The 23,551-nt window shown below is 55.9% G+C and overlaps 1 protein-coding gene across 2 annotated transcripts in view; it reads left to right on the forward strand.

Annotated features, from left to right (window-relative positions):
• The window catches only part of ITGB3 (integrin subunit beta 3), a 43,398-nt gene that overhangs the window by 15,037 nt on the left and 4,810 nt on the right, over positions 1-23,551 (forward strand). For both annotated transcript variants that reach the window (XM_074940463.1, XM_074940464.1), the window contains exons 3-13: positions 5,212-5,404; positions 8,658-8,910; positions 11,663-11,825; positions 12,339-12,500; positions 13,080-13,175; positions 13,818-13,907; positions 14,616-14,750; positions 15,238-15,667; positions 18,324-18,546; positions 19,315-19,415; positions 20,407-20,523. In XM_074940463.1, the coding sequence (XP_074796564.1) occupies positions 5,212-5,404; positions 8,658-8,910; positions 11,663-11,825; positions 12,339-12,500; positions 13,080-13,175; positions 13,818-13,907; positions 14,616-14,750; positions 15,238-15,667; positions 18,324-18,546; positions 19,315-19,415; positions 20,407-20,523 (1,963 nt within the window). The remainder of the gene's footprint in view (positions 1-5,211; positions 5,405-8,657; positions 8,911-11,662; positions 11,826-12,338; positions 12,501-13,079; positions 13,176-13,817; positions 13,908-14,615; positions 14,751-15,237; positions 15,668-18,323; positions 18,547-19,314; positions 19,416-20,406; positions 20,524-23,551) is intronic.

Genomic DNA, 23,551 nt, shown 5'->3' on the forward strand with positions numbered 1-23,551 from the left:
GCATCCCATCCAGCCTGTGGCATCTGCTGCTGCAGGTCGGGGAGTTGCAGACTGGGGCTGGATGATTTTGATGGCCATTCATAACTTTTGCATGTGGCGATCCAGGGGACCAAACCCTCAGGCTTCAGGGCATAGTCTCTGGTAGGAGTCAGGAGGAAACCTCCCTCCCCACACACCATTCCACAGCTGGCTAGGAGCATTATAAGGGAAGGAGGGTGCCTCTGAGGCATTAAGTATTTGCTACGGCTGAGGAAATGATCCATCGGTGTTATCCCGGAGATCTCAGCAGTGGATGCTATTTTCATGGGGGTCTGAACATCATCCATGAGTGCATGAATAATAAATTGTTGTCCTTAGTACCTTCACCCTAGATATCCCTGAAGGTGGCTCTGAATCGTTATCTTCATTGGGGAAACTGAAGCAGAGAGAGGAGAAGTAATATGCCCATGTGCACCCAGTAGCTGAGTTGGGATCTGCACTTCAGCCTCCTGGCTCCCAAATTGGGGCCCTGCCCATAAGAACATGTGGCTTTCAATTAGCACAGAGCACTACGGAAGGCAGTGATGTCCCAGCCAGTCACCATGGCTCTGCAGCTACAGAACAGCGTGACCTGTGCAGCCCAGCTTGCCTGGATTCAGCTGCTTTCCCCTGGCACCGTGTCCGTAACCTAGTCACAAGCATTAGCAAAGTGCCCGAGCTGTGGGCTGGCAGAGGCTGCAGAGACCTAAGGAAGGCTCTACGCAGCCCTGCTTGTTATTAGGACTCAGGGATGGGAGGGCTTGGTAGCCCAGTGGCATGTTGATTTCTCCCTTGCTAGCTTGCCAGTTCAAAACCGGGACTGCTAGCAGCAAATATGTCCAATGGCCGGGTGATAGGACACTGGACGGGGGCTCCAAGTTACCACAGAGATTCTTTCCCAGGTGTCTGGCTGGGGGATCTTGCCCATGTGCTCAGAGTCCAGCTAATCACCACATTTGGGATTGGGAAGGAATTTCCCCCCAGGTCTGATGGGCAGAGATCCTGGTGGGGGGTTCATCTTCTTCTTGGACACAGGTCACTGGCAGGTTTAAACTAGGGTAAACGGTGGTTAACTCGAAGTCTTTAAATCATGATGTGAGGGCTTCAGTAACTGCCGGAGGTTAGGGGTCTCTTACAGGGGTGCGCGGGTGAGGTTCTGTGGCCTGTAACGTGTACGAGGTCAGACTAGATGATCATGAGGGTCCCTTCTGGCCTTAAAGTCTATGAGTCTAAAACGAACCCTGGTCGTTAGCAGCCAAAGCTAATTACCAGCTGATGGTTCTTCTGAGCCCTGTGGAGGGGGTGTTGGAGGGCTGCTTGGCATTAACTTGCTGTCTCAGGGGAAGAGCACCCCCTCTCGAGCAGTGTGTCTAAAACTTCTGATCCTGACAGGTGCTGAACGATTCCCTGTGAACTCCATAGGAATTGTGGAGGCCCAGCGCATGTTGTCTGGCCAGCAATGTTATTAAGTCCGGCATTAGTGTCACTGCAGAATATCCCTAGCCAGGGGCTTGCTCTGGTTTTGACGGGCTAGGATGGGGAACACAGCATGGGATCCAGACACCTGTAGCAAGGATCCATCCCAGGGAGTGAATGTTACCTCTCCCCCTCCATCCCTGATCTGCAGAGGAGCTGAGGCTGGGACAGCCCCAGTCAGGCAACCTTTGGCTCAAGAGGTAGGAGCTCCGGTGTTGAGCTCTTGGGGACCGCGGTCCATCAGCCGAGATGGCAGCCACCCCAAAAGCACTGTACAAAGTTAGTGACTGGGCCTCTCAGCCATCCAGTGAAGGAGGTAAATACTATCCCTGTTTTGCAGATGAGGAAACGGAGGCAGAGGGAGGGGCCGGGTGACTTGCCTGTGGTTACGCAGCAAGTCGGTGGCAAAGCCAGGAATAGAACCCAGGACTCCTAGCCCACTGCCGGGCAACAAGTTATCAAGGCCCAGCAGCCCCGGTCATCTGGCATGGCTGGCCATGTAGTCGCTAATATGGAGCAGAGTCGGATGCCATCTGGCCAGTGACTGACAGCAGGAAGCCTAAGCGGAGAGCTGAGAAATGGAAGCCCTCAAAGGAGGGAGCTCGCTGCTCCTGCCTTTCGCGGCTATCGGCCCTGCTGGGGGGGAAGCGAGGCCAGTAGCGCAGTCACTGCCAGCGAGGCCTGCCTCACAACGCCATTTGTATCCTTCCACTCATTTGATCCAAACAAAAGATAGTCCCTTCTCCTGGGCCCTTTCAGATCCCACTTCGCAGCTGGAATCTGTCTTTGTAACGAGCTGACTCTAACCACCTCCAGCTCCGGGAAGGTTTTGGATTCGGCATTCGAAACCCCCCAGTGCTGAGGTGTCCCAGAGCTCCGGTTTGGGTTCTGCCTGTTCTAGAAACACAGGGCCAGATTCTGATCTCTGTGACACCAGTTTAAACCAAGCATCACTCCCCATCCGTCAGCGGAGCCAGACGCTGGCGCGAAGGAGGAATCAGGAGATGCAGATGGACTAGAGACTTTGGATTTAGGGGGATCCATGTCGTATGCCTTTAAATGTGTAACAGGAAGCCAGGTAGAGGGACGCTGGAGGAGATTCTTAGCGGAAGCATGACTGTGAAGCAGAGAGAGACACACACAGTAGCTTTAGGATAATGCTGTGAGGACTGTTACTGACCTCTGTCTCAGTAAGACTAGGCACGGTCCAGACAAATAACACAAAAGCGGCTGCCCCAGAGAGTTCTCCCTCTGGGGCTTAGACAATGCACAGCAGGGGAATAAACCCACAAGGAGGTAGGAGGGCATGATACAGGAACAGACATTGTGTTTGCATATGTTGTGGTTTGGATTACGGTACCACCCCAGGGCCCAGCTGAGGCGAGGGCCCTGGTCTGATAGAGCCAGAGAGCCAACAGTCCAACTAGACAAAGCAAAGGGCTGGGGGAAGGAAGGGAGGGGTGGTGGAATCTCCTTCCTTAGAAGTTTTTAAGGTCAGGCTTGACAAAGCCCTGGCTGGGATGATTTAGTTGGGGATTGGTCCTGCTTTGAGCAGGTGGTTGGACTAGATGACCTCCTGAGGTCCCTTCCAACCCTGATAGTCTATGATTCTATATAATATACAAGCCGAGGAATAATGGGATGCCTGCAAGCATCACGGTGATCAAAGAGGCTCTGATTTTCAGAAGGGGGGCGGGGGGGGGGGGTGAAAGAGGGGCAGCGCTGCCCAGTGGGTAGAGGTGCTGCACTGGGACCTGGGAGACCTGGGTTTTATTCCTGGCTCTCCACAGACCTGCTGTGTGACTTTGTGCCAGTCACTTCGCCTCTTGCTCTCTCTCCCAGCCTTTGCCTGTTTAGACCATAAATTCTTTGTGGCCAGGATTGGCTCTTAGGCTTTATTCAATGCAGAGTTATTCCAGAATAGCTACTCTGGATTAACTCCAGGAAGCAGACTAAGCGAATTTGGAATAAGAGCGTCCATACCTGGCGTTAATCAGGGATAGTTAATCTGCTTTAAAGTCACACCCCCCCACACCTTATTCTGAATTAATTTCCATGTGTAGACAAGCCCATGCTCTAGAGTTGTACCGCCCCAGCACAACAGAGCCCTGATGGTGTTTAGGTGCCAATGTAATTTGAAAATCTTGGCCTTTGTCTCTAGTCATGGACAGCAGAGGGCAGGAGTTCAATTATTACATATTTGCCTACCTGAGAAACCACCTCCCCCCAGAGACAGCATGTCGGGGAAGCTGGCAGCACCAGCCCTAGGCAGATTAGAAACTGGCCCCGGGGGAAAGGGCCAGGCAGGTTTCTCAGAAATGCCCAAGGGGCCTGGCGATACACAGTGACTTTGCCATTTAAGTTTCTGGTCCCTGCAGGGTGGCCGACAGCATCTCCTCCAGCTCTTCCTGTTTCAGCTCTCGCTCTTTCGGTTCTTTTACTCCTTTTTTGGTGCTCTGTTCCTCCTGCAGGAGGCTGGAGTGAGTAGATAAGTCTGTGGTTTCCTTATCCAGGAATTAACCTCGTCAATGTGACAGGCTGTCCCACAACCAGCTGGCTTCTTATTCGGGATGAATTTCTAGCAGTGGGGCTGTTACTTCCCTGCAACTTTGGAAACCCTCCCTTAGGCAGAGCTCCAGGCTTTGCACCCTGCTGCCCCCATGACTCGGGGAAGTCAGGGCATGGAAAGGTCAGAATCCCATTTGGCTGCGCAGTCCCCACCTTCTGTCAGTGCCTGGGCTGCATCTCACCCTCTCCCAGCAAACCTAGCCGCTGTTTGCAAAGTGTCTGCAGAGAAAGGTCTGAGCCAGCAGCCCTCCTGGGTCCTTCCATCTTAGCCCTGGTGTGACAAGGGTTTTAAACCATCCTGCTCCAGGCCTTCTAATTACTGGGGATCAGGAACAAATTTCCCTAGGGCTGTGTTCGCCCGTAACTGCCTCCCACAGAGTTTCTTCCTCAGAAGCAACTGGTGTTGTTGGCCACTGAGAAAGACAGGATCTGGGCTCGATGGACATTGGGTCTGCTCTGGTGATTCCTAAGGGGCAAAGCAGAGTCAAATTCACTCAGGAAACCTTTGCCAGCAGCTAAAGGCTATTGTCCCAAGCCCACGGGAGCCAGAGGTTTCCACACCTGCATACCCCATGGGCACCTGTAGGGCTTGAACCTGGGAATCTTCTGCATCAAAAGCACTGGCCTTTACCACCCAAGCTAAAGGAGCTGCTCCCTTTGCACCCCACAAGGAGCACGCTGTTGTTGGCTGTGGGGCCAGCCAGAGGCCAGGGCAATAGTTACACTTACTAAGGGCCCTGCCCCAGGCTGAGCACCTCTGAAACTCGAGCCACTTCAATGCGTGCCTGAACGGGTGCTGAGCTGGAGTGGGGGATTGGTTACCTCTGGGTCTATTGGTTACCTCTGAAACTCGAGCCTGAACGGGTGCTGAGCTGGAGTGGGGGATTGGTTACCTCTGGGTCTATGTATTGCTAGGCTCCCATCCTGTCACTGGCTCCCCACCTCTTCTCCTGCTGTCCTCAGTGAGGAGAGGCCCCTATATTGCATCCTGCTGGCCATCCAGCCCGGGTTCGTCCCAGGCTCTGTGCTAAGGAGTTTCAGAGCCACAGCCCCGTTCCCAACAGCGCCTGATCCACTGCCCCTATTTCTGGCCTAATCCCAGTCAGCCGCATTGGGACTTTGCTTCTATCTCCGCCTTCTTGCCCACAGGGCTTGGGGCAGGGAACCCCTCGCTGCGACCTGAAAAAGAACCTCCTCCAAAATGGCTGCACTCAGGATTTCATCGAGTACCCGGTCAGCAGCATGGAAATCCTAGAGGACAAGCCACTCAGTAACACCGGCTCTGGACAGACCGTCACCACCCAAATGAGCCCTCAGAAAATTGAACTGCACCTGCGGCCAGGTAGGAGCCAAAAAAAACCCCTGTTGGGGGTGAACCTGAAACCTCTGGCTCTCAAACCATGAGCCTCTACTGTCTGGGCTAACAGAAGCAGGTCTCTTGGCTGGTAGTAGCTTCATCAGCCTCTGTACATGGCCCAGCCACCACGAGAGAGGGACAGAGTAACACACGAGTGAGTGTAGGTTACATACATAGAGCAACATCCAATCCTGTAGCTTTACCATCAGGAAGGTGGTGTCTTTGTTACAGGAACCCAATGTTAATCATAGAATCATAGAATATCAGGGTTGGAAGGGACCTCAGGAGGTCATCTAGTCCAACCCCCTGCTCAGAGCAGGACCAATCCCCAATTAAATCAATGGATTAACCCTGCAGGCCAGGTGATATGCTGTAGGCCAGGTGAGCTGTTAAGGCCTTGAGACTGGACCTGTGACTCGATGCCAGACTAGTTACAGGATACAATTTTCAAAAGCACTTCAGTGACCTAGGTGCCGAAGACCCAATTTCAAAAGCCACTTATGTGCTTGGGGGCTTAAGTCTAACTGACATCATCATAATAAAGCCTAGCACCTGCATGGCACTTTTCATCTCAAAGCGCTTGACAAAGGATGTCAGTATCATTATCCCCATTTAACAGAAGGGGAAACTGAGGTATAAAGCAGGGACGTGACTTGCCCAGGTCAATTGAACTGAAAGTTGGTAGGCTCCTAATTCAACAGGGTGCTTTAGAAGATGTTATCCCTCGCCTGATGTGGTGGAGAGCAGCCTAATGTAGGGCTGTGTTTTGTGTTTCATACGCACGGGGTCTGTATCTAACATACATACAGCACGCTAATTGCAGCCCTGGTGAAATGCCTTCGAAACCAACTCGCACGCCACGCAGACCTCAGCTGAGCTCAGGGCCCCCTTGTGCTAGACCGCGTAATACGCAGCGTCAGAGACAGCCCAGGAAACAGGCATGAAGGGACTTGCCCAAGGTCACACGACAGGGTCAGCGGAAGAACTGGAACGACAGCCCAGGTTTCCTGACTCATTGGGCCATGTCCTGTGTACCTGTGATCCCTCCCTTATTAATGAGAAGCTATTCTGGAGGCCTGGGTTTGCTTACCCTGGACTGCAGCCAAGTCCGTGAGCTCTTGTGTGTTGCTTATTGTGGGGCCTGGGGTTCTGAGTACCTGGGAACTATTTTGAGCCATGACTAAGAATCTTATCCACATGGGCATTTTGAAACCTCCGTTCTCACCGTGCGACTCCGCATTGGATCTACTCCCTGCAAGAGCCCCTGGGACTCCCTCGAGCCACCTTCCCAGTGTGGGGGGCAGCCACCTTTTATCCCCATTCCCATCAGGTGAACCTGGCCGTCCTCTTCCTTTTCCTAGTCCTCTTTGGGCAGCCAAGTAGTCTCCTATCCTACTTCTTTGGGGGCTGGCAAGCTACGCCTGTTCCACCAAAATCTGCAGGGAGTATGGTAGCCAACCTTCCAGGATTGTCCAGGAGTCTCCAGGAATTAAAGATGAATCTTTAATTAATGATTATGTCATTTGATGAAACCTCCAGGAATACATCCAACCAAAATTGGCAACCCCAGCAGGGAGGAGACAGGGGAACAGGCCATAGGTGACTTGGGCCAAGTATCTGGAAAAGAGTTGAGTCCCCGAACGTGAATACTCTTATCCATGTTATAATTAACCCCCAACTTCCTAAAGTCCTGGCACCCCTCCCATCCCACCGCTTCAGGGAGAAGATGCTTGGGAAACTCCTTATGGTCCTTTGGTAGCCCATCCATGGGGCCGCTAAGTGATGCATTCTGGGTGTCTTTTACCAAGCCAGGAAGTGCACGAGGGTGGGAGAGAAGGAATATTTCTTTGGCAAGAGGAGAGTCTGAGGGCTCCCTACAGCCTGGGGCACTGAGCTGAGGGTGAAAGGCTCAACTCAAGTGCTAGCCGCCATAGGGAAGGAGTTCGGAGCTGAGGAGCCGTTGCTGTAGGTAAGCAGTTCGCGCCGCAACCTGGCACAGAGCTGTGGGACCCGCCCCTGCCAGCCTGAAAATCATCAGCACATCACATGGTGTCTCCTCTCCTTTTGCGGGGAAAGATGAACCCGTCTGCTCACTTACCGCCAGGAGTCTGGTTCTGAACGGCTGGGAGGAGCCCATCAAGAACTGAGTGCTGGCAGGGGTCCAGTCAGGGTCTGTTTAGGTCTCAGGAAGGGGAAAGGCTGCGTCTATTCTATGCAGGTTTGTATCTCGCCATAGTCACCTGAGCGCTTCGCAGTCACGGGCTAAGTGACATGACTAACATCTGTCGTGTGTGGTTTGTTCTTTCTCTCACCTTGGGGGTTTCTGAATGCCTCCTGGGAGGAAAGTTCCCCATCAAAATTTCCATCAGAGTTAGAGAGGCTGTGTCTGCATTCTGCCTGTACCCCTGGGATAACTCAGGGGCTAATGCTCTTTATCTGGAGCAGTGAGGATCTGAGTGAGTCACAGCTCAGACCTAGAGGCTCTGTGCTGAGAGAAGCGAGCGGCATGCTATCTGCACATGCAGTGCATGCCCCACAACCATTTGTGCCCAGGGGATGGTTCTGTCTGCCCCCGAACCAAATGCCATCCTCCGAACAGCATGACTTTGCACACACCATGCGCACCAGTCACGCCGCATGGCGGACACGCATTTTGCATTCAGATTCAGAATCGCATGCCTGACGGAAACTGTCACTGTCACCGCAGTTAGAAGCACATGCTTTTCGTCCCCAGTTCAATCCCTGCTCATGCCCATAATAGATGTTATCACCCAAGGATCAAATTATTTGAGGTCGATTGCAAGGATCATGCCTAGCTAAGGACCCTCTTGCAATATCCACATGGGAGCCTTAGACCATGCATGCAAGCTCCTTGCACTTTTGCCCATATGGGATAAAACCAGCATATATTTTAGATTATGAGACGGGATTATGATAATCTAGTCTGGCTTCCTGTACAACACAGGCCATGGGACTTCCCAGAATTCATTCCTGTTTGATCCCAAGCACTGTGCCCTGCAGTATTACCCCCATTTGTGTTTACCCTTGTCTGTCTCACCAGAGCAGGCTGAGACCCTCCATGGGGCAGAAGACTCCTGTCCAATGAGACAAACACATAGCTTCCATCTGGGTCTGTGAGCTGCGACACCCTGGACAGCTCAACCTCCTTCCATCCCACTGGGATCCATGGGAGATCTCTTACACCTGCTCCTAACCCCGCTGCCGTGTTCCCTTTCAGATGACTCCCAGAACTTCTCCGTCCAGGTGCGCCAGGTGGAGGACTATCCAGTAGACATCTACTACCTGATGGACCTGTCCAATTCCATGAAGGACGATCTCCACAACATCCAGAGCCTGGGCACCAAGCTAGCCACTGAGATGCGCAAGCTGACCAGCAACCTGCGGATCGGCTTCGGGGCCTTTGTGGACAAGCCCATCTCGCCGTACATGTACATCTCCCCGCAAGAAGCCATCGACAACCCGTGCTACGAGTAAGTCCCAGCCCAGAGGAAGCAGCAGCCCTGGTGGCCTGAGCCAGCCCCCACTGGAGTCAATGGGAGTCTTTGCATTGACTTCAAATGGGCATTGAGGTCATAGGTGCACAAAGCCAATTGGCTTTATGGCACAAGGATGTCAGTGGGAGACATTCCAGCAGAGCCTCAGCTGGTTTGAATCAAGGGAGTTTCGCTGATTCATGCCTGTTGAGGATCTGGCCCATTGTGTCTAATAGTTGCAGAGAGGGAACTAGGGCTCCTGGGAAGTGCTGGGAGAAGCTTTTTGAGCAAAAATTTTATCAACAGAAAACGCAGATTGGGGTTGACTGAAATACTTCAAGACTTTGTGGCAAATTCGGCAAGTTATTTCAGTTGGGGGGGTGAATTCTGAAAAACTCTAAAGGTTTTTGTTTCGAATTTTATTTCAATTTTATTTTAAAAGAAACACACACAAACCAAACAAAACTTTTTGTTCAAGCTGAACTGAAATTTTGTCAACATTTTTGGTTCACCGAAACCCTTTTTTCTTTTTATTTGGTTCTGCCACTGAACCGAAAAGTCAACCATACACACAGCTCAGCTCCTGGGTTCTGCTGCTCCCTGGCTGTGGGACCATGGGCAAAAGGTTACATCTTTCTGGCCTTCATGTCCCCATCTGCAAAAGGAGGAGGATAAAACACTTCAACGTCATTTCTCACCTATAGATTGTCAAGCACCCTTACAGGAGTAAGCTGCCGTTTTATAGAACAGTATTTGTGGTGACGTATTGTTTTCGTCTAGTAACGTCTAGAGATCACAGCCAAGATGGGGCTCTCTTGTGCTGGGCACTATACAAACCCACACAGTGAGTCACTAACAGCTCTAGGAACAGAATCCAGGAGTCCTGACTCCCGAGCCAGTGCTCTATCCACTCTTCCAAATTGCCGACCTCAGAGGGTTATTGAAGGGTTGATGTGTGGCCTAGTGGATGGAGTACTGCACTGACACTCAGAAAACCGGGACTCTATTTTGGGCCCTGCCTTCCCCTCCCTGTGCCTCAGTTTCCCATCTCTAAAAAGGTGGTAATAATGCTGAACTCCTTTGTAAAATACTTGGAGCTCTACTGATGAAAAGTACTAGATAAGAGTCAGTTATTATTATTACTGGTCAAGCAGCACAACAGGATAAAGTTTGAAATAGAAGTTTTTGGACACTTTTCAATGATGTCTTCTTGGAAAAGCTAGCTCTACAGCCCACAAGAGGAGATGCTGGTCTTGGCTTCGTCTTAAGTAGCATACAGGAGCTGACTCAAGAAGTGACAGCAGCTGAGGCGCTAAGTAAGAGAGACCGCAAGATAATTAACACAAGAACAAGGGGACAGTCAGCGAAATGAGAAGAGGAGAAATTTAAGACAGGAAAAAGGACGTTTTCACCTTATGTGTTAATAGACTGTGGAACTCTCTGCCACAGGAAATTGTGGAGGCCAAGAACCTAACAAGACTGAACAAGGGACTGGACATTCATATGGATAACAAGATCCAGAGTTGTTGTAATTAACAACCACCAACATTTTGGAAGGGATATTAGATCTCGTGCTTCAAGGCTGAAGCAAATCTATATTACGGCCCAAGATGACACCTAATGTAGGGAAGAGATTATCCCGCATCTGCTACTTTACAGTTCTTACCACTTCCTCTGAAGCATTTGGCTCTGGCCACTGTGGAAGGATCCTGGGCTAGATAGACTTTTGATCTGATCCAGCCTGGCTAAAAAAGAGTGAAGTGTCATTACTATTTATTAGAGTTATGTAACTTAGGTATAAGTTATGTAACTTAGGTATAAGAAATTCACTGTTTCTCCAATTTCCTACTGGAAAAATATATGGCGGGGGGCAGGGAGGTTTGTCTGATTTTCTTTTTTAAATGACAGAAGATTTAAAAAGAAGATGAAGGTTTAGTGTCACGAAGTCTGCAGTGATTTATTTATTTTTTAAATGTTACGGCCAATGGGTGTTTAAAACCTACAGGGATGGGCCCATGTCTCTGGCGTTGTGTTACACCATGGCGATCCTGGTGTTTTAGATCCCCCAAAGGGAGCTGCATGCACTCAATGGGGAGTTGATGCCGAACGTGCAGATGGTGTGTGCCAGATTTTCCAAAATTTTCAGGCCCAGCTTTTCAAGCACTCTCCACCCACAAAGGAGGCCTGATTCTCAGACGAGCTCAGCTGTTGTTTTTCTCTTCAGGTTCTTATATCCGTGTCCATCGCCGTGGTATCTGAGCATCTTCCAGAAGTTATTAAGCCATGTGACTGGTATCTGTCAGTCGCTGGATCTTTCTCCTTTCCTCTACCGAGGGGGATTTTTCTGTGTAGATTAAATACATCACAAGTGCTGTGTTTATATTCGCAAAGGCAGAGTGCGCCTTACACTCAGAGCGCAGCGCAATTAGGTTTGGTCCCAAGATCCTGCAGGAGTTTCCTCCACAGCCTTGTGCCGGCTGCCCTGCTCGATTGCTCTGTGTCCCCGGGGGGGTCTCTAACACCCTGCTGTTCCCCTATTGCTAAAGGGGAGCAGTCCCAGCTAGCTGGGAGAGGCGTCCCAGTATGGAATGGGGGGGGAATACAGAATTGGTTGAAAATCACCGTACCAGTAAGGACACTGCAAGACGCTGTGCGTGCTAGGCAGCAGGGGCGCTGCGCTGTCCACGCTCTCGACCTTCCCCTGTGTTGGGGAGCTACAGGACTCCTCTCCATGGTTGCTTCCCCGCAGGATCCACCAAACTTGCCTGCCCATGTTCGGCTACAAACACGTCCTGACGCTCACGGACGAGGTGACCCGCTTCAACGAGGAGGTGCGCAAGCAGAGTGTCTCACGGAACCGCGACGCGCCCGAAGGGGGGTTCGATGCCATCATCCAAGCGACCGTCTGTGACGTAAGCACTCTGGCCTGGGGCAGAGAAGGGTCACCAGGCGGGATGCTGTAGGTTGGGCATCTCGCAGTGCGGTGAGGCCAGTGGGACATGCATCAAGAGCAGGTGTGAGGTGCAGGGGGTTGAACGCTGAACATAGGAATTGGCAGGCTGGCTCAGAACAGAACAGTCTCTGGGACCGGTGCCAGATGCTTCAGAGGAAGGGGCATGGAACCCCAGCTTGGACCATGGAATAACCTGCCCATCAGGGGAAATTCTTCCTGACCCCAAGGCAGTCAGTGCTGCTCATGGCCTGAAGCATCAGGGTGTCCCCCTTATTAATTTGCATCCTTCCTAATCATATCCCACATTTAGGAGTAGCCCATACTTCCTTGCTGGCTTGCCCATGGCGTTGGTCACCCCTGGGAGCTCCAGCTACCAGAGCTCAGGCAGGAACAGTAACGATGGCCTCCGTGGTTGTCCAGCTGTGCTAAGGTATAGAAAAGACTGGGAACCCGCTCCTGTGTTTTGCTGCAGGAGAAGATCGGCTGGAGGAATGATGCTAGTCACCTGCTGGTCTTCACGACAGATGCCAAGACCCACATCGCTCTGGACGGGAGGCTGGCGGGGATCGTCCAGCCCAATGACGGGCAGTGCCACATTGGCAAGGATAATCTTTACTCGGCCTCAACTACACTGGTAAATGCAGGGCCTGCCTGCAGGTGGCGGGGAGGGAAGTGGGTCCCTATGGAATATGGGAAACCTTCCTGGGTCCTCCATGCAAACCTGGACACGGGTTCGGGACGGGAGTTCCTGGGGAATTCGGCAGGCAGGTAAACAAAATAATAAGATGGGGGGGGGGGGCTTGCACATGAGAGCACGCAGATAGCTATGTGTAAATGCAGGAGTGTATGTGTGTAGTTGTGTGTACACATGTGGATGTTCATGGTCCATGTGTGTGCACCTCTGTAAGACAGTAAAGGGAGGATGGGTGCTGATTGCAGGGCTCCCCCAGCCATGTCCTGGGGGAACAGCCTGTGGGATTGGGACATCCCTACCCGCATGGGATGGCAGAAAGAGGAGGTGCAGGCTGCTGAGGGCAGACAGAGCTCCCACCTCCACACAGGCCTCCGGGGCAGGGAGGGAAGTACAAGCCGGGCCGGCAGGGCCTGGAGAGACGTGTTGTGCGGTGGGGCTGGGGGGATTAGATGTCTCAGCAGCTGATGCGCCTGCGGAAGGACCAGCCCCCAAGGCCTGACAACTCGTTTCTCCCCCCAGGACTATCCCTCGCTGGGCCTGATGACTGAGAAACTCTCCCAGAAAAACATCAACTTGATCTTTGCCGTGACGGAGACCGTGGTCGGCCTCTACAAGGTGACTGCTCCGTGCTGGCGTCCTGGATGCCCCGCCCACAGCCTAGGAAGCTCTGCCCCCAATGGCAGCTCCCTCCCCCCCCCAGCACCTGAAGAGCTCAGGACACCCAGGGCCACCCCACGGGACAGCTGGAGCTGTAAGCCGACCCTCTAGGACATTTGCAGGCAGCCCCCAGGGCCAGGCTGCCTAGAGCCACCCATGGCTGATGAAAGCAGACACTGCGTCTGCCCACAATCTGTTCCCAAGTGGCTAGAAACCCTTTCGCAACCCTTCCCGGGCCTTTAGTGACCCTCAGCTCTGGTCTCAGGTTTTATGGCCTGGCCAGTCACCCAGCAAGGCAGCGGCTGAGCCGGGAACAGAGCCCGGCTCTCCTGGCTCCCAGGCCAGAGCTCTGGCCATGGCCTCACACTGCCTGTGTTTGCAAACACGAGGTTTGACCCACCCCCGCCCCGGTGCACAGCTTTGAGCCACATGGCAATTGCCGTCTTGATGCCCCAGGAGAGCAGCGACGCTCCATAAAGCTAGTGATCTGAGCTTTGCGCCAGGCCTTGGTACTGAAGCCCTGGCATGCCACGGTCGCCGTGGGCATCGCCCTCTTGCCCTTCCCTAGCACATCCGGGATGCTGTGTGTTTTCTTGCCAGAACTACAGCGAGCTGATTCCCGGCACCACTGTGGGGACCCTGTCCAGAGACTCCAGCAACGTCCTGCAGCTCATTCTGGAGTCCTATGGGGTGAGTGTGAGCAGCGGGGACTCCATGGCCCACGGCGCCTGGGCAAACCCAGGGCAGCCTAGGGCATCTCCCAGGACCGCTGCCTGCAGCAGTTTTGGGGGGTTCCTACTGGAGTCTCCTCACTTGGGAGGAGCCCCATGTCAGAAGCAGAGCAAAATGGGGGGTGCTTCCACAGGATCTCAGCCCTTAAAGAGGCACCTGCACTTTGGCAACCCCGCCTCACCCCCCGAGCTCCCCGGATCCAGCTGTGAACATCTGCCTTTGCGATGCACAGAGGAAGTGAGGTCATTCCATTTCCCACCTTGTCCCCTTCCCCTTGGCAGCTGTCTCTCCCCCTCCTCCCAGCAGACAGGCCGGCCCTCTGGTTGATGTCTCGGCGGCAGAGGAAGGACCTTTGGCTAGCAAGCCTTTCCCTAAGTGCACCCCGGGGACATGCGCTGAGCTCGCTGCTCTAGGAGAGCCTCCCTCTCTCCCTAGCAGGTCACCGGTTCCAATCCAGCCCAGGGCGGTAGCTGAGAAACGTTGTCACCATGTGACAGCTTCTTGGTGACTCCTGAGAGATGGAGCCGGCTGGCCCTCTCTGCGTCTCCACAGGCCTGCATCTCTGCGCTGGGTACTGGGGAGAGCTCCCCACTCCCTGGGCTCGGCTGTCTCCTCTCGATGCCCTTTCCTAAATCCGGGGCGTGCGCTGTTCCTCCCTCCCTCCAGAAAATCCGCTCCAAGGTGGAGCTGGAGGTGCGAGACCTGCCCGAGGAGCTGTCCCTCTCCTTCAATGCCACCTGCCTCAACGACGAGGTCATTCAGGGACTCAAGTCCTGCATGGGACTCAAGATAGGAGACACGGTGAGTCTTGCCAGCTGGCAGCCTGCTGGGAGGGAGATCATAGAGTCATAGAAGATCAGGGTTGGAAGGGACCTCAGGAGGTCATCTAGTCCAACCCCCTGCTCAAAGCAGGACCAATCCCCAACTAAATCATCCAAGTCAGGGCTTTGTCAGGAGCCGGCCCAGCACTCTGGGATCATCCCACGCCCCAGCCCTGGACGCGTTCCCCAGCCTCTGCCCCTGCGGGAGAAGGTCACAGGCTTGTAATGTCTTCCATGGCAGGGCTCTGCTGGGACGAATACAAAAGGGGAGGCTACATTGAGCCTGTGGTTCTCTCCGAATGGCTCACTGCCAGCCTGTGCTGCCCGATGTCACCAGGCAGCGTCGGGTCAAACGTGCCTGGAAGGGACTGGCTGACGGCTCTGGGTCTCAGGCCTTGCAGCCAGGTGGCCCCTGCTGTGCTTGGAGCAGCCCTGCCTCCATCGAACCCCGGCGCTTCCCTCCCCAGGTGAGCTTCAGCATCGAGGCCAAGGTGCGGGGCTGCCCCCAGCAGCGGCAGAAATCCTTCACTATCAAGCCCGTGGGCTTCAAGGACAGCCTGACGGTGGTGGTGAACTTCGACTGCGACTGTGCCTGCCAGCAGCACGCCGAGCCCGACAGCCCCGCCTGCAACCAGGGCAATGGCACCTTCGAGTGCGGCGTCTGCCGCTGCTACCAGGGCCGGCTGGGCTCCCGCTGCGAGTGCTCCGAGGAGGAGTACAGCCCCGTGCAGCAGGACAACTGCAGCCCCGGCGCGGGGCAGCCCCTGTGCAGCCAGCGGGGCGAGTGCCTCTGCGGCCAGTGCGTCTGCCACACCAGCGACTTCGGCAAGGTGACCGGCAAGTACTGCGAGTGCGACGACTTCTCCTGCGTCCGCTTCAAGGGCGAGATGTGCTCGGGTGAGTGGCGCCGCCCCAGCACCAGCCCCCTGGCCCTGGCCTGCTAAGGGGAGCTCGGAGGGGTGGGGAGTTCCCTCAGCTGTGCTCTCCCCATCTGTATTAGCACCGAGCCGGTGCTGGGTCTAAGATGCCGGGAGTCATCCAAGATCCGACGGCAGCTCCCCTAAGGAAAAGGGGGGTTCACTCTGATTGTACTCCAGCTTGTGTCATTCCACACGGACTGCCTAAAATTCCAGGTGCAGTTGGATGCAGGATGTCTATTGTTGTACAGTGCTGTGTAGCAGCTGCCAGGTCCCACCCCAGAGGTGGCTGCATTTCAGTGGCTTAACCTGAGCAGATGGCAGGAGGATGGCAGGCCTGAGGAGACCCCTTGCAGCAGGGCAGGCTGGCCCCAGTCGCCTTGCTCCCCCTTCTTGAGCCAGCTGGGTTAACACCACATCTGTTTATTTCCCTTGGAGCTTCTCACGGAAGCAGCCAAGCAAAGCTGAGCAGAGTTCATGGAGGGAGTAGGCGGACGGCCTGCCTCAGAACAGCATGTCCTGAAAGGGGGCCAGCGAGCCCCTGCCCAGCTCCCCTCTGCGCAGGCTCCCTGAACGCTGGGAGATGCACACACAGCTCACTCCAGAAAGAGCCCCCGACCACGCCCAGCCGAGAGGAGCCCTGGCCCATTCCATCAGCAGGTTCAAACCCATGACATCCCCAGGGGGCCCAGGTGGCAGGAGAGGGGGCAGCCACTTGACCCAGCAGCCAGCAGCACTCAGGGAAGTCCCCAGATCCCCCAAGAGGCCTTACCCCTTCCCAGGCACCGGGCCCTAGGGCGCAGACCTTGGGGGTTCCCATAAGGTCCCTGGGGGCTGGTCTGTGTCTGAACCACCCTGCGTGGGGGAGACAGTGCCTCAGGAGAGCTGGCTCTGCCCCTTCCCAACCCAGTGTTTGCCCACCCCCCTTGCTGAACTGAGCCCCCCCGAGGCGGATTCCCCACTGGGCTCCTGTCCCTAGCACACCCAGCACCTCTGTTGCTTTCTGCTCTGACCACAGCATTGCCTAACCCCCCCCCCTCCCTTCCGGGCCTCCTTATCCGCAGTTATTGCGATGCAGGTGGGAGGGGCAGGCCTGTTTTTCCCTAGTGAGCCCTCCAGATCTTCCAGGGCAATGGGAGAGTGTCCCGGTGACTCACAGCAATAAGTGTGCTCAGCTGGAAGGACTGGCTCCCCGCCCCCCCACTGTATTCACTCTGGGCCAGTTTGTCACACTCTTCCCTGCTTGTTGTGCAATGCAATGGCTCCGGATGTTTGGCCGAGACAGGGGGCCAAGCTGGTTATCAGAGACAGGGGGCCAAGCTGGTTATCAGGACGATGACAAATTGATGACACCCAACAAACAAACAAGCCATGGGGAGGAAGGAGGTGAGTGGGCAGTTTATCACCCAGACAGGGGTCTGTCATTCCGGGGGAGAGGGTGGCAGTGGGCGGGGGGGCAGCCTATGGAGGGCCTGCTCTTAGTCACACTGCTGTGAATCTGGAGTCAATCCGGAGTCACTCTAGTAGGGGCCGAGAAGTTAATGAGATCAGCTGAAAGGCTCATGGGTGGGGCTGGTCCGTATCTCACACTGCTCCACCTTCCCCACTCTCTTGGTGCCTGTTGTGAAATTAAAATGGGTGCGAGAGGAAAGTTTATAACGACATCCTTCTCCCGGATGCCTTGTGCCAGCTCCCAGGCACCTGTCGGGCTACGTCTGCACCCCCGCAGCTTAACCGTCCTCCCTCCTTCCTGACCCACAGGACCCACTGCTCTTCCAGCCTGGGGCTCCCTGCACATAGCTCTCCTGACGCCTTTCTGGCCAGTTTTCCTCTGACTCATCCCTAGTTTCCCATTATCTAAAAAGTGACACATTCAGTCTGTCCAGCAGCGACGCTGCACCCGGGGCTGAGCAGAAACTGCAGCCCTGGACAGTTTTCCCAAGGAAAGCCTAACTGAGGGGCTGTGGTCCTGCTCCCAACCACAGCGACCAGCAGAATTTCCCAGGGCTCCAATGAGGGCCGGGGCCGGGAGGGCTTGTGCTGGCTTTGCTGTGGATCCAACACTCCAACTAGGTTTGCTGGGATCTTTGGGGCCAGAACCAAACCCCATGAGCCACACAGCCCCAGGCTCGGAGAGGATTTGAACCTGGGTCTCCGTTTTGCAGCACGAGTCCCAGTTCAGAGGACCTGGGTCTGTTTCTGGAGCAGCCCTACCCAAGGAGAGGCCCTAGGACTTAGGGGTCAGGGGAGGAAATGAGCAAGAGTCAGGATTTCCAACCAAGTGTCTCTTTCGCTTTCTAGGCTCATTCCAAACTGACAGAGAAAACCCCCGTGGCCCAAACTCGGTGCTCCCTGACCGCTGCCTCCCGCCATCCCAGGGGAACCAGACTGGGGCAGAGTCCCAAGCCGCTTTGCAATGAGCTGCAGAGTTCAGATCCCAGTGCGGGGGGTTTGTTTTACAAAGGGCCAGGCTAACAGATGCATCGCAACGTTAGGGGACGTCAACAGGTGTGGCTGCCCAAGTCAGGACTAGCATGGGGTGCTGCAGGCCAGGATAAGGTGGCAAAGCTGCTGGGGGGGGGAAACCTAGGTGGGCGGGCTGCAGTCACTCCTGACGCCCTTGCGTTCGCCCGCAGGCCACGGGCAGTGCAGCTGTGGGGACTGCCTGTGCGACTCGGACTGGATGGGGGACTACTGCAACTGCACTACCCGCACCGACACCTGCATGTCCGGCAACGGTCTGGTGTGCAGCGGGCACGGCCTCTGCCAGTGCGGGAAATGTGAGTGCACCCAGGCCGGCTCCTACGGGGACACCTGCGAGAAGTGCCCCACCTGCCCTGATGCCTGCACCATCAAGAAGTGAGTGGGGCTGGGGGGCGGAGTGTGCTGCTGTAATTCCAGGGGGTTAGAGCTGGGGAACACTGCTGCTGACAGGCAGGGCAGGGCCCGAGCGGCACCCAACTCAGACAAGAGTTTCACCCACACCTGGTGGTGCTCGCTTGGGGTCCGGGCTGCAGGGATCTCAGCAGGTGGAGCTGGCGTGGGCTCAGTGCATGGGTCCCGGTGGCACCGCAATGGGAAGCGTCTGCCCCAGAAGAAGGCTGAGCTCTAGACTTTGTGGGATGCTGTGACTGCAGTCTGGGGCGGGGAGGAGGCAGGTTTGTGAGACCCTGATGCCAAAAGGCAGCTGATCTTCCAGCGTGAAATCAGGGTGGATGCAGGGCAAAGGGTCGCTCCTCTGTGGGAGAGTCAGAATCAGGGTCCCCCTCCCTGGGATCCCTGCGGGAAGCCTCCCATGCACTCAGGGGTTTGGCAGGAGGCAGGGTCAAGACCAGTGGCCGTGTCAGGGGCCAGGCCCCATCGGGGAGCACAGGGGATCCCCACTGGGAATGGAGGTGCTGGGAAGCAGGGACATAGGATAGGGGAACAATGTGAAGCAGATGGGGGTGGGACCCTTCTCCCCTCCCCTTCTCCATTTGGCAGAGCTGCTTCAGGGATCCTGCAGGAGCCCCCAGCTGTGAGTCTGATTTTTGAGCCCCAAACCCAAAGGCTTCCCGGGGAGCCCTGGAGCTGACTGTAGCATCCGCTGATGTTCCTGTCCTTTGTCACTTTTCTCCTCCTCCCCAGGGAGTGCGTGGAGTGTAAGAAGTTTGAGAGGGGGACCCTGACAGAGCAGCAAACCTGCAGCCGCACCTGCCGGGACGAGATCCAGGAAGTGCAGGAACTCGGTGAGCAAGGGAGGAGCTGGGCTGTCAGCTGGAGTCTTGGATGCCTGGCAGGGCGGTGGATCGTCAGCATTTGTCACCGCGAGTGCCGGGGAGAGAGGCAACATACAGCAGAGAAACGAACAGCAGATGTAAACTGCTGGAGGCTGGCAGCGAGATCTCTGGGAGCCAGAGCTTTCCCTTTGAGTCAGAGCCAGGAAACTGGAGCCAGAATCCAAACCGCATGCCCCAGGCAGAGGCCACCCGCTGCAGGGCCTGCAAGACGAGATGCTAAAGGCTGCTCGTTCCTGGGGGGACTCACTGGGGCTGTATAGAGACGCCCCGCACAGTGAAGTACAAATGCGTGCCAGCTGGTTGGTAAGCCTGCAGGCAGGCGAGCTGAACTGGGCACTCGGACAGCGAACTGAGAGTCGCTAGCGAATGTTCGACGCACCTGACCTCCACTCGGCCACCTGCCTAATGCAGGTGGAGCTCAGCGCCCTGCCTGCTGAGCATCATCCTCACCCCCCACCCCCCCGGCGTGCCCAGCCCCAGCCTCCTTTCCCTGGGCACTGGCCAGGAAAGCGAATACAGAGCTGGGGCTCCATCCCACTCCCGTTGAGCTCTGTGGGAGGTGGGCCCTGCCATCCGTAAGAGCAGCATCAGGACGTGGTGGGTGCCCCTTGGGATTTCACACCTTGCTCGGACACACCCAGCCAGCGCCGGGATCCTGGTGCCCACGCAGCAGCGGTCGCTCTGAGCAGCGGGTCCGGGGCTCTCGGTAATAACCCCAGTGCTGAGGTGGGGCTTGGGGATCTCAAGGCAGGGTTCAGCTCCTGTTTTAGCCTGGGCCCTGGCCCAACATAGGCTTGACCTTCTTCCTCATTTAGACAAAGCCTCCGGGGGAACTCGCAGGCCTGGCCTCAGCTTCACTGTCTGCCCAGCTGGGCAGCATCTGTTAACCCCACCCGGGGGGCACAGTTTGGGCTGACGGCCTCTCCTTCGCCCCCCGCAGGTGACACGGGTAAAGACGCGGTGAACTGCACCTACAAGGATGAGAACGACTGTGTGGTGCGATTCCAGTATTATGAGGACTCCAGCGGGAAATCCATCCTTTATGTCGAGGAGCCAGGTGAGACAGGGAGCGAGCGATAGCCCAGGAGGGTTAGCCCCCGGGCTGGCCCTGCTCCTGCCCCTGGGAGCGGAGATACGCAGCCAGGCGTCCCTGAGGAGCCCAGCTTCTGGATGGGATCTCTGCAGGACAGGTCGGCTGCCCTTGGCTCTGTCCAGCCTGGACAGCTGCTTCCTCTCCGTGGGGGGTGTCTAGCCTGTAATCACAGGGCGGGACTGCAGCCTGAGCTGACCGAGTTTGAATCCCACTAGCAGTCAAGCTGCGCCAGCTGCAGAGCCCTGGGTGCTGGGCGGGTTTGTACAGCTCCGGACCCAAGCTGCTTTCATGCCCGGTGATCACAGGCTGGACATGCCCTAGGAGTAGACAGCAGCTTGGCCAGGGATAATAGGCAGGGTGTGAATTTCAGCCCAGGCCTATTCCATACGGTGGTGGGAGGTTTATGGCACACTGCAGGGACAGGACCTGAGCTGCTGGGGTGTAGGTTTCATGCTCCCCTTTCTTCCTTGAACCCATCCCCCTGCCATTCACTGTCTCTAGAGAAACACCCAGTGCAGCCAGTGGGAATTCACCCGGGAATTGGGGAGGAGTTGGCATCCGGTGCCCCGGTGGCTGCTCCGTTGGTTGTCCAGCTCTTCTGGGGGCTCCTCTCCCCGCCTGCTGCCCTCTCCCCCTTTTGGTTAATTCTCTGTCCTGCATCTGCCCTTTATCCTAATCCACTTCTGAGACACCCCCCCTTCACCCTCGGCCAGGAGACACAGGTCCCTGGCTCATGACAGAGTTGGAGACAGGCCCAGATCCAGCCCACTGGCCAACATCTGAATTCAGGATGCCACCAACAAACCGACGATCGGCCCCAATGGGTTCTCCAGGGAGGTGGGGTCCAGCACACATGGGGGCTGCACAGGAAGTCTCCCCATGGCTGGGTGATGTGAATTTAATTTCTAAAGGCAACAGGCATTCTAATGAATAAAGCAAGAGCCAGGGGGTCAGGACAGCTCGGTTCTAGTCTTATTTATATGACAGTAGTGCCTAACAGAGGGGGTGTGTGTCTGTGTTTACACACACACACACACACACACACACACACACACACACCCCCCGAGGGAACTGCCAGAACATGCTGTTTCCCAATGCTAACTATGAGCGTGCTCACATTCCTAATGCTGCTGGGCGTTGTTGGGAAATCTCAGGGACTAGCACCAACCAATTAGCCCACACTGCATGCCAGCATCCGCCCCGTGGGTGGCAAATAGCCTTTCCTTGCCCTGGGGCTACAGGCCCTTCTGTTGTCGGATGCTTCCCTGGCTGTTTTCTGAGGCTGAATATGATGAACTGAAACGATTCTGCCTCGTGTCTGGCAGCCCCAGCTCAGGAGCGGCTTTGGGCCAAAGTAGCTGGAGCCCAGGTGGACTCTGGTCTCCGTCACACAGCTGTAAGCTTCCACGCTTCACGCTGCCGGGAGAGCGAGACCCATCCCCTTGCGTTCAGAAAATGCAACCGAAACATGAGGAACAGAACAAAGAACCTCTGTGGACACGATCCATTTCCTCCTCCAGGCCCTGTTCATACAGACTGGCCCCGTGTAATGAGTTCAGGTCCGGCAGCTTCCCCAGATGTCCGGGGCGGGTGGAAAGCCTCGGCACCTCTCAGGCTTTGGTCCCCCTTGGGGTCTGCTACGGCCTCTCTCTGCCAGCGCAACCAGCCCCTGGGGGATACCTGGCTGACCAGCCTTAGGCCAAGAGAACGGCATGGCAGGAGCAGGCCGGAGCACCCTGCACTGGGGGAGCAGACAGGCTGAGCCTCTGCATGTTAGACTAGCCGCGGGGGCTGCCCGAACGTACACCAGGGAGCAGGATTTAAAGCCGCCGTTTGCCTGTCCTGGCTGGTGCGGTTCAGACGCGGGGCCTGGCCGTCTGAGAGGGCTGAGTGAGAACGTGACTAGATTGTTCCTTGTTGTTTCACGCCATTCAGCACAGATACTTCCTGCCTCCATCTCCCTGTGCTTTGCTCAGCACGTCCCTGCAGCCAGCGTGGGCTGCAGAGACCAGACGTCCCCCCTGCACGGCCCTGCCTTGTCTCCACAGCTCAGTACTATGGGCGCACGTCAGGGAGCCGAGCTCGGTAGAGACCTTACCCTGTCCAGAGAACACCTGGGGCTCCCTAGCTTTGCAGTGACCCCTCTGCACTGCAGTGTAATCTGGGGGAGCCTCAGGGCTCTTTCGGCCCCAGCCTGGGCATGGACAGAGGCATGTCCCCTCTACAGAAGGGGTATAACACCAGGTCCCATGCAGATCCGCAAGCAGGAGGCAGCCACTGCCTGGCGCGTCCCATTGTAGGGGGCCACCAGCAACCCCAAGCTTTTCCCCGAAGGCCTTGGAAAGCAGCCGCCAGCTCTAATTACAGTCAGGCTGCCGAGGGCTGGGCTGGGCCCGGCAGACAGGAGGGCAAGGGTGGCTCAGGTTTGTTTGGGTTGCATGCTGCGTCAGAGCCTGGGGAGCGGATGTGTCCCCTCCTCCGTCAGACACGGACACGCCCAGAGGTGTTAGCGGATGCCGCAGGGCACACAGCCAGCCAGCTCAGCGCAGGGGAGGGGTGCGGAGGAGAGCCAACCTGCTCGGTGCGGGGGAGGAAGCTTCAGACAGATTGAAACACGAGCAAAGCCGCAAGAACCGCGGCCCGTCAGCGGGTGCTAGAGGCCAGCTACTCTGCTCCCAGCCCCGGAGCCCTGGATTCGCCCATCAGATGTGTGGAGGAAAGCAGGTTAATGAGAGGGGACCAGCTGGCTTGAGGACAGGGGAGGTCCCAGCCCGATGTACGACCGTTCTCAGAGCATCAGGGCACCTCCCAGTCTGTACCACAGTCGCCCTCCCAGCACCCCAGGAGCCAGGGCACGAATCCCTGTTACAGTCTGGGCAGGGAGGCTCAGGGACCTGCAGGTCTGTCCCCGCTGCCACAGGCCGCGCTCCTTGCATTTCTAGCTGCGTGATGTGAAGCCAGCGTACGACACTTGACTGGGAATCTCTGCCCT

This window comes from Natator depressus, chromosome 27 (genome assembly GCF_965152275.1).
Source record: "Natator depressus isolate rNatDep1 chromosome 27, rNatDep2.hap1, whole genome shotgun sequence".
Classification (NCBI taxonomy): domain Eukaryota; kingdom Metazoa; phylum Chordata; order Testudines; family Cheloniidae; genus Natator; species Natator depressus.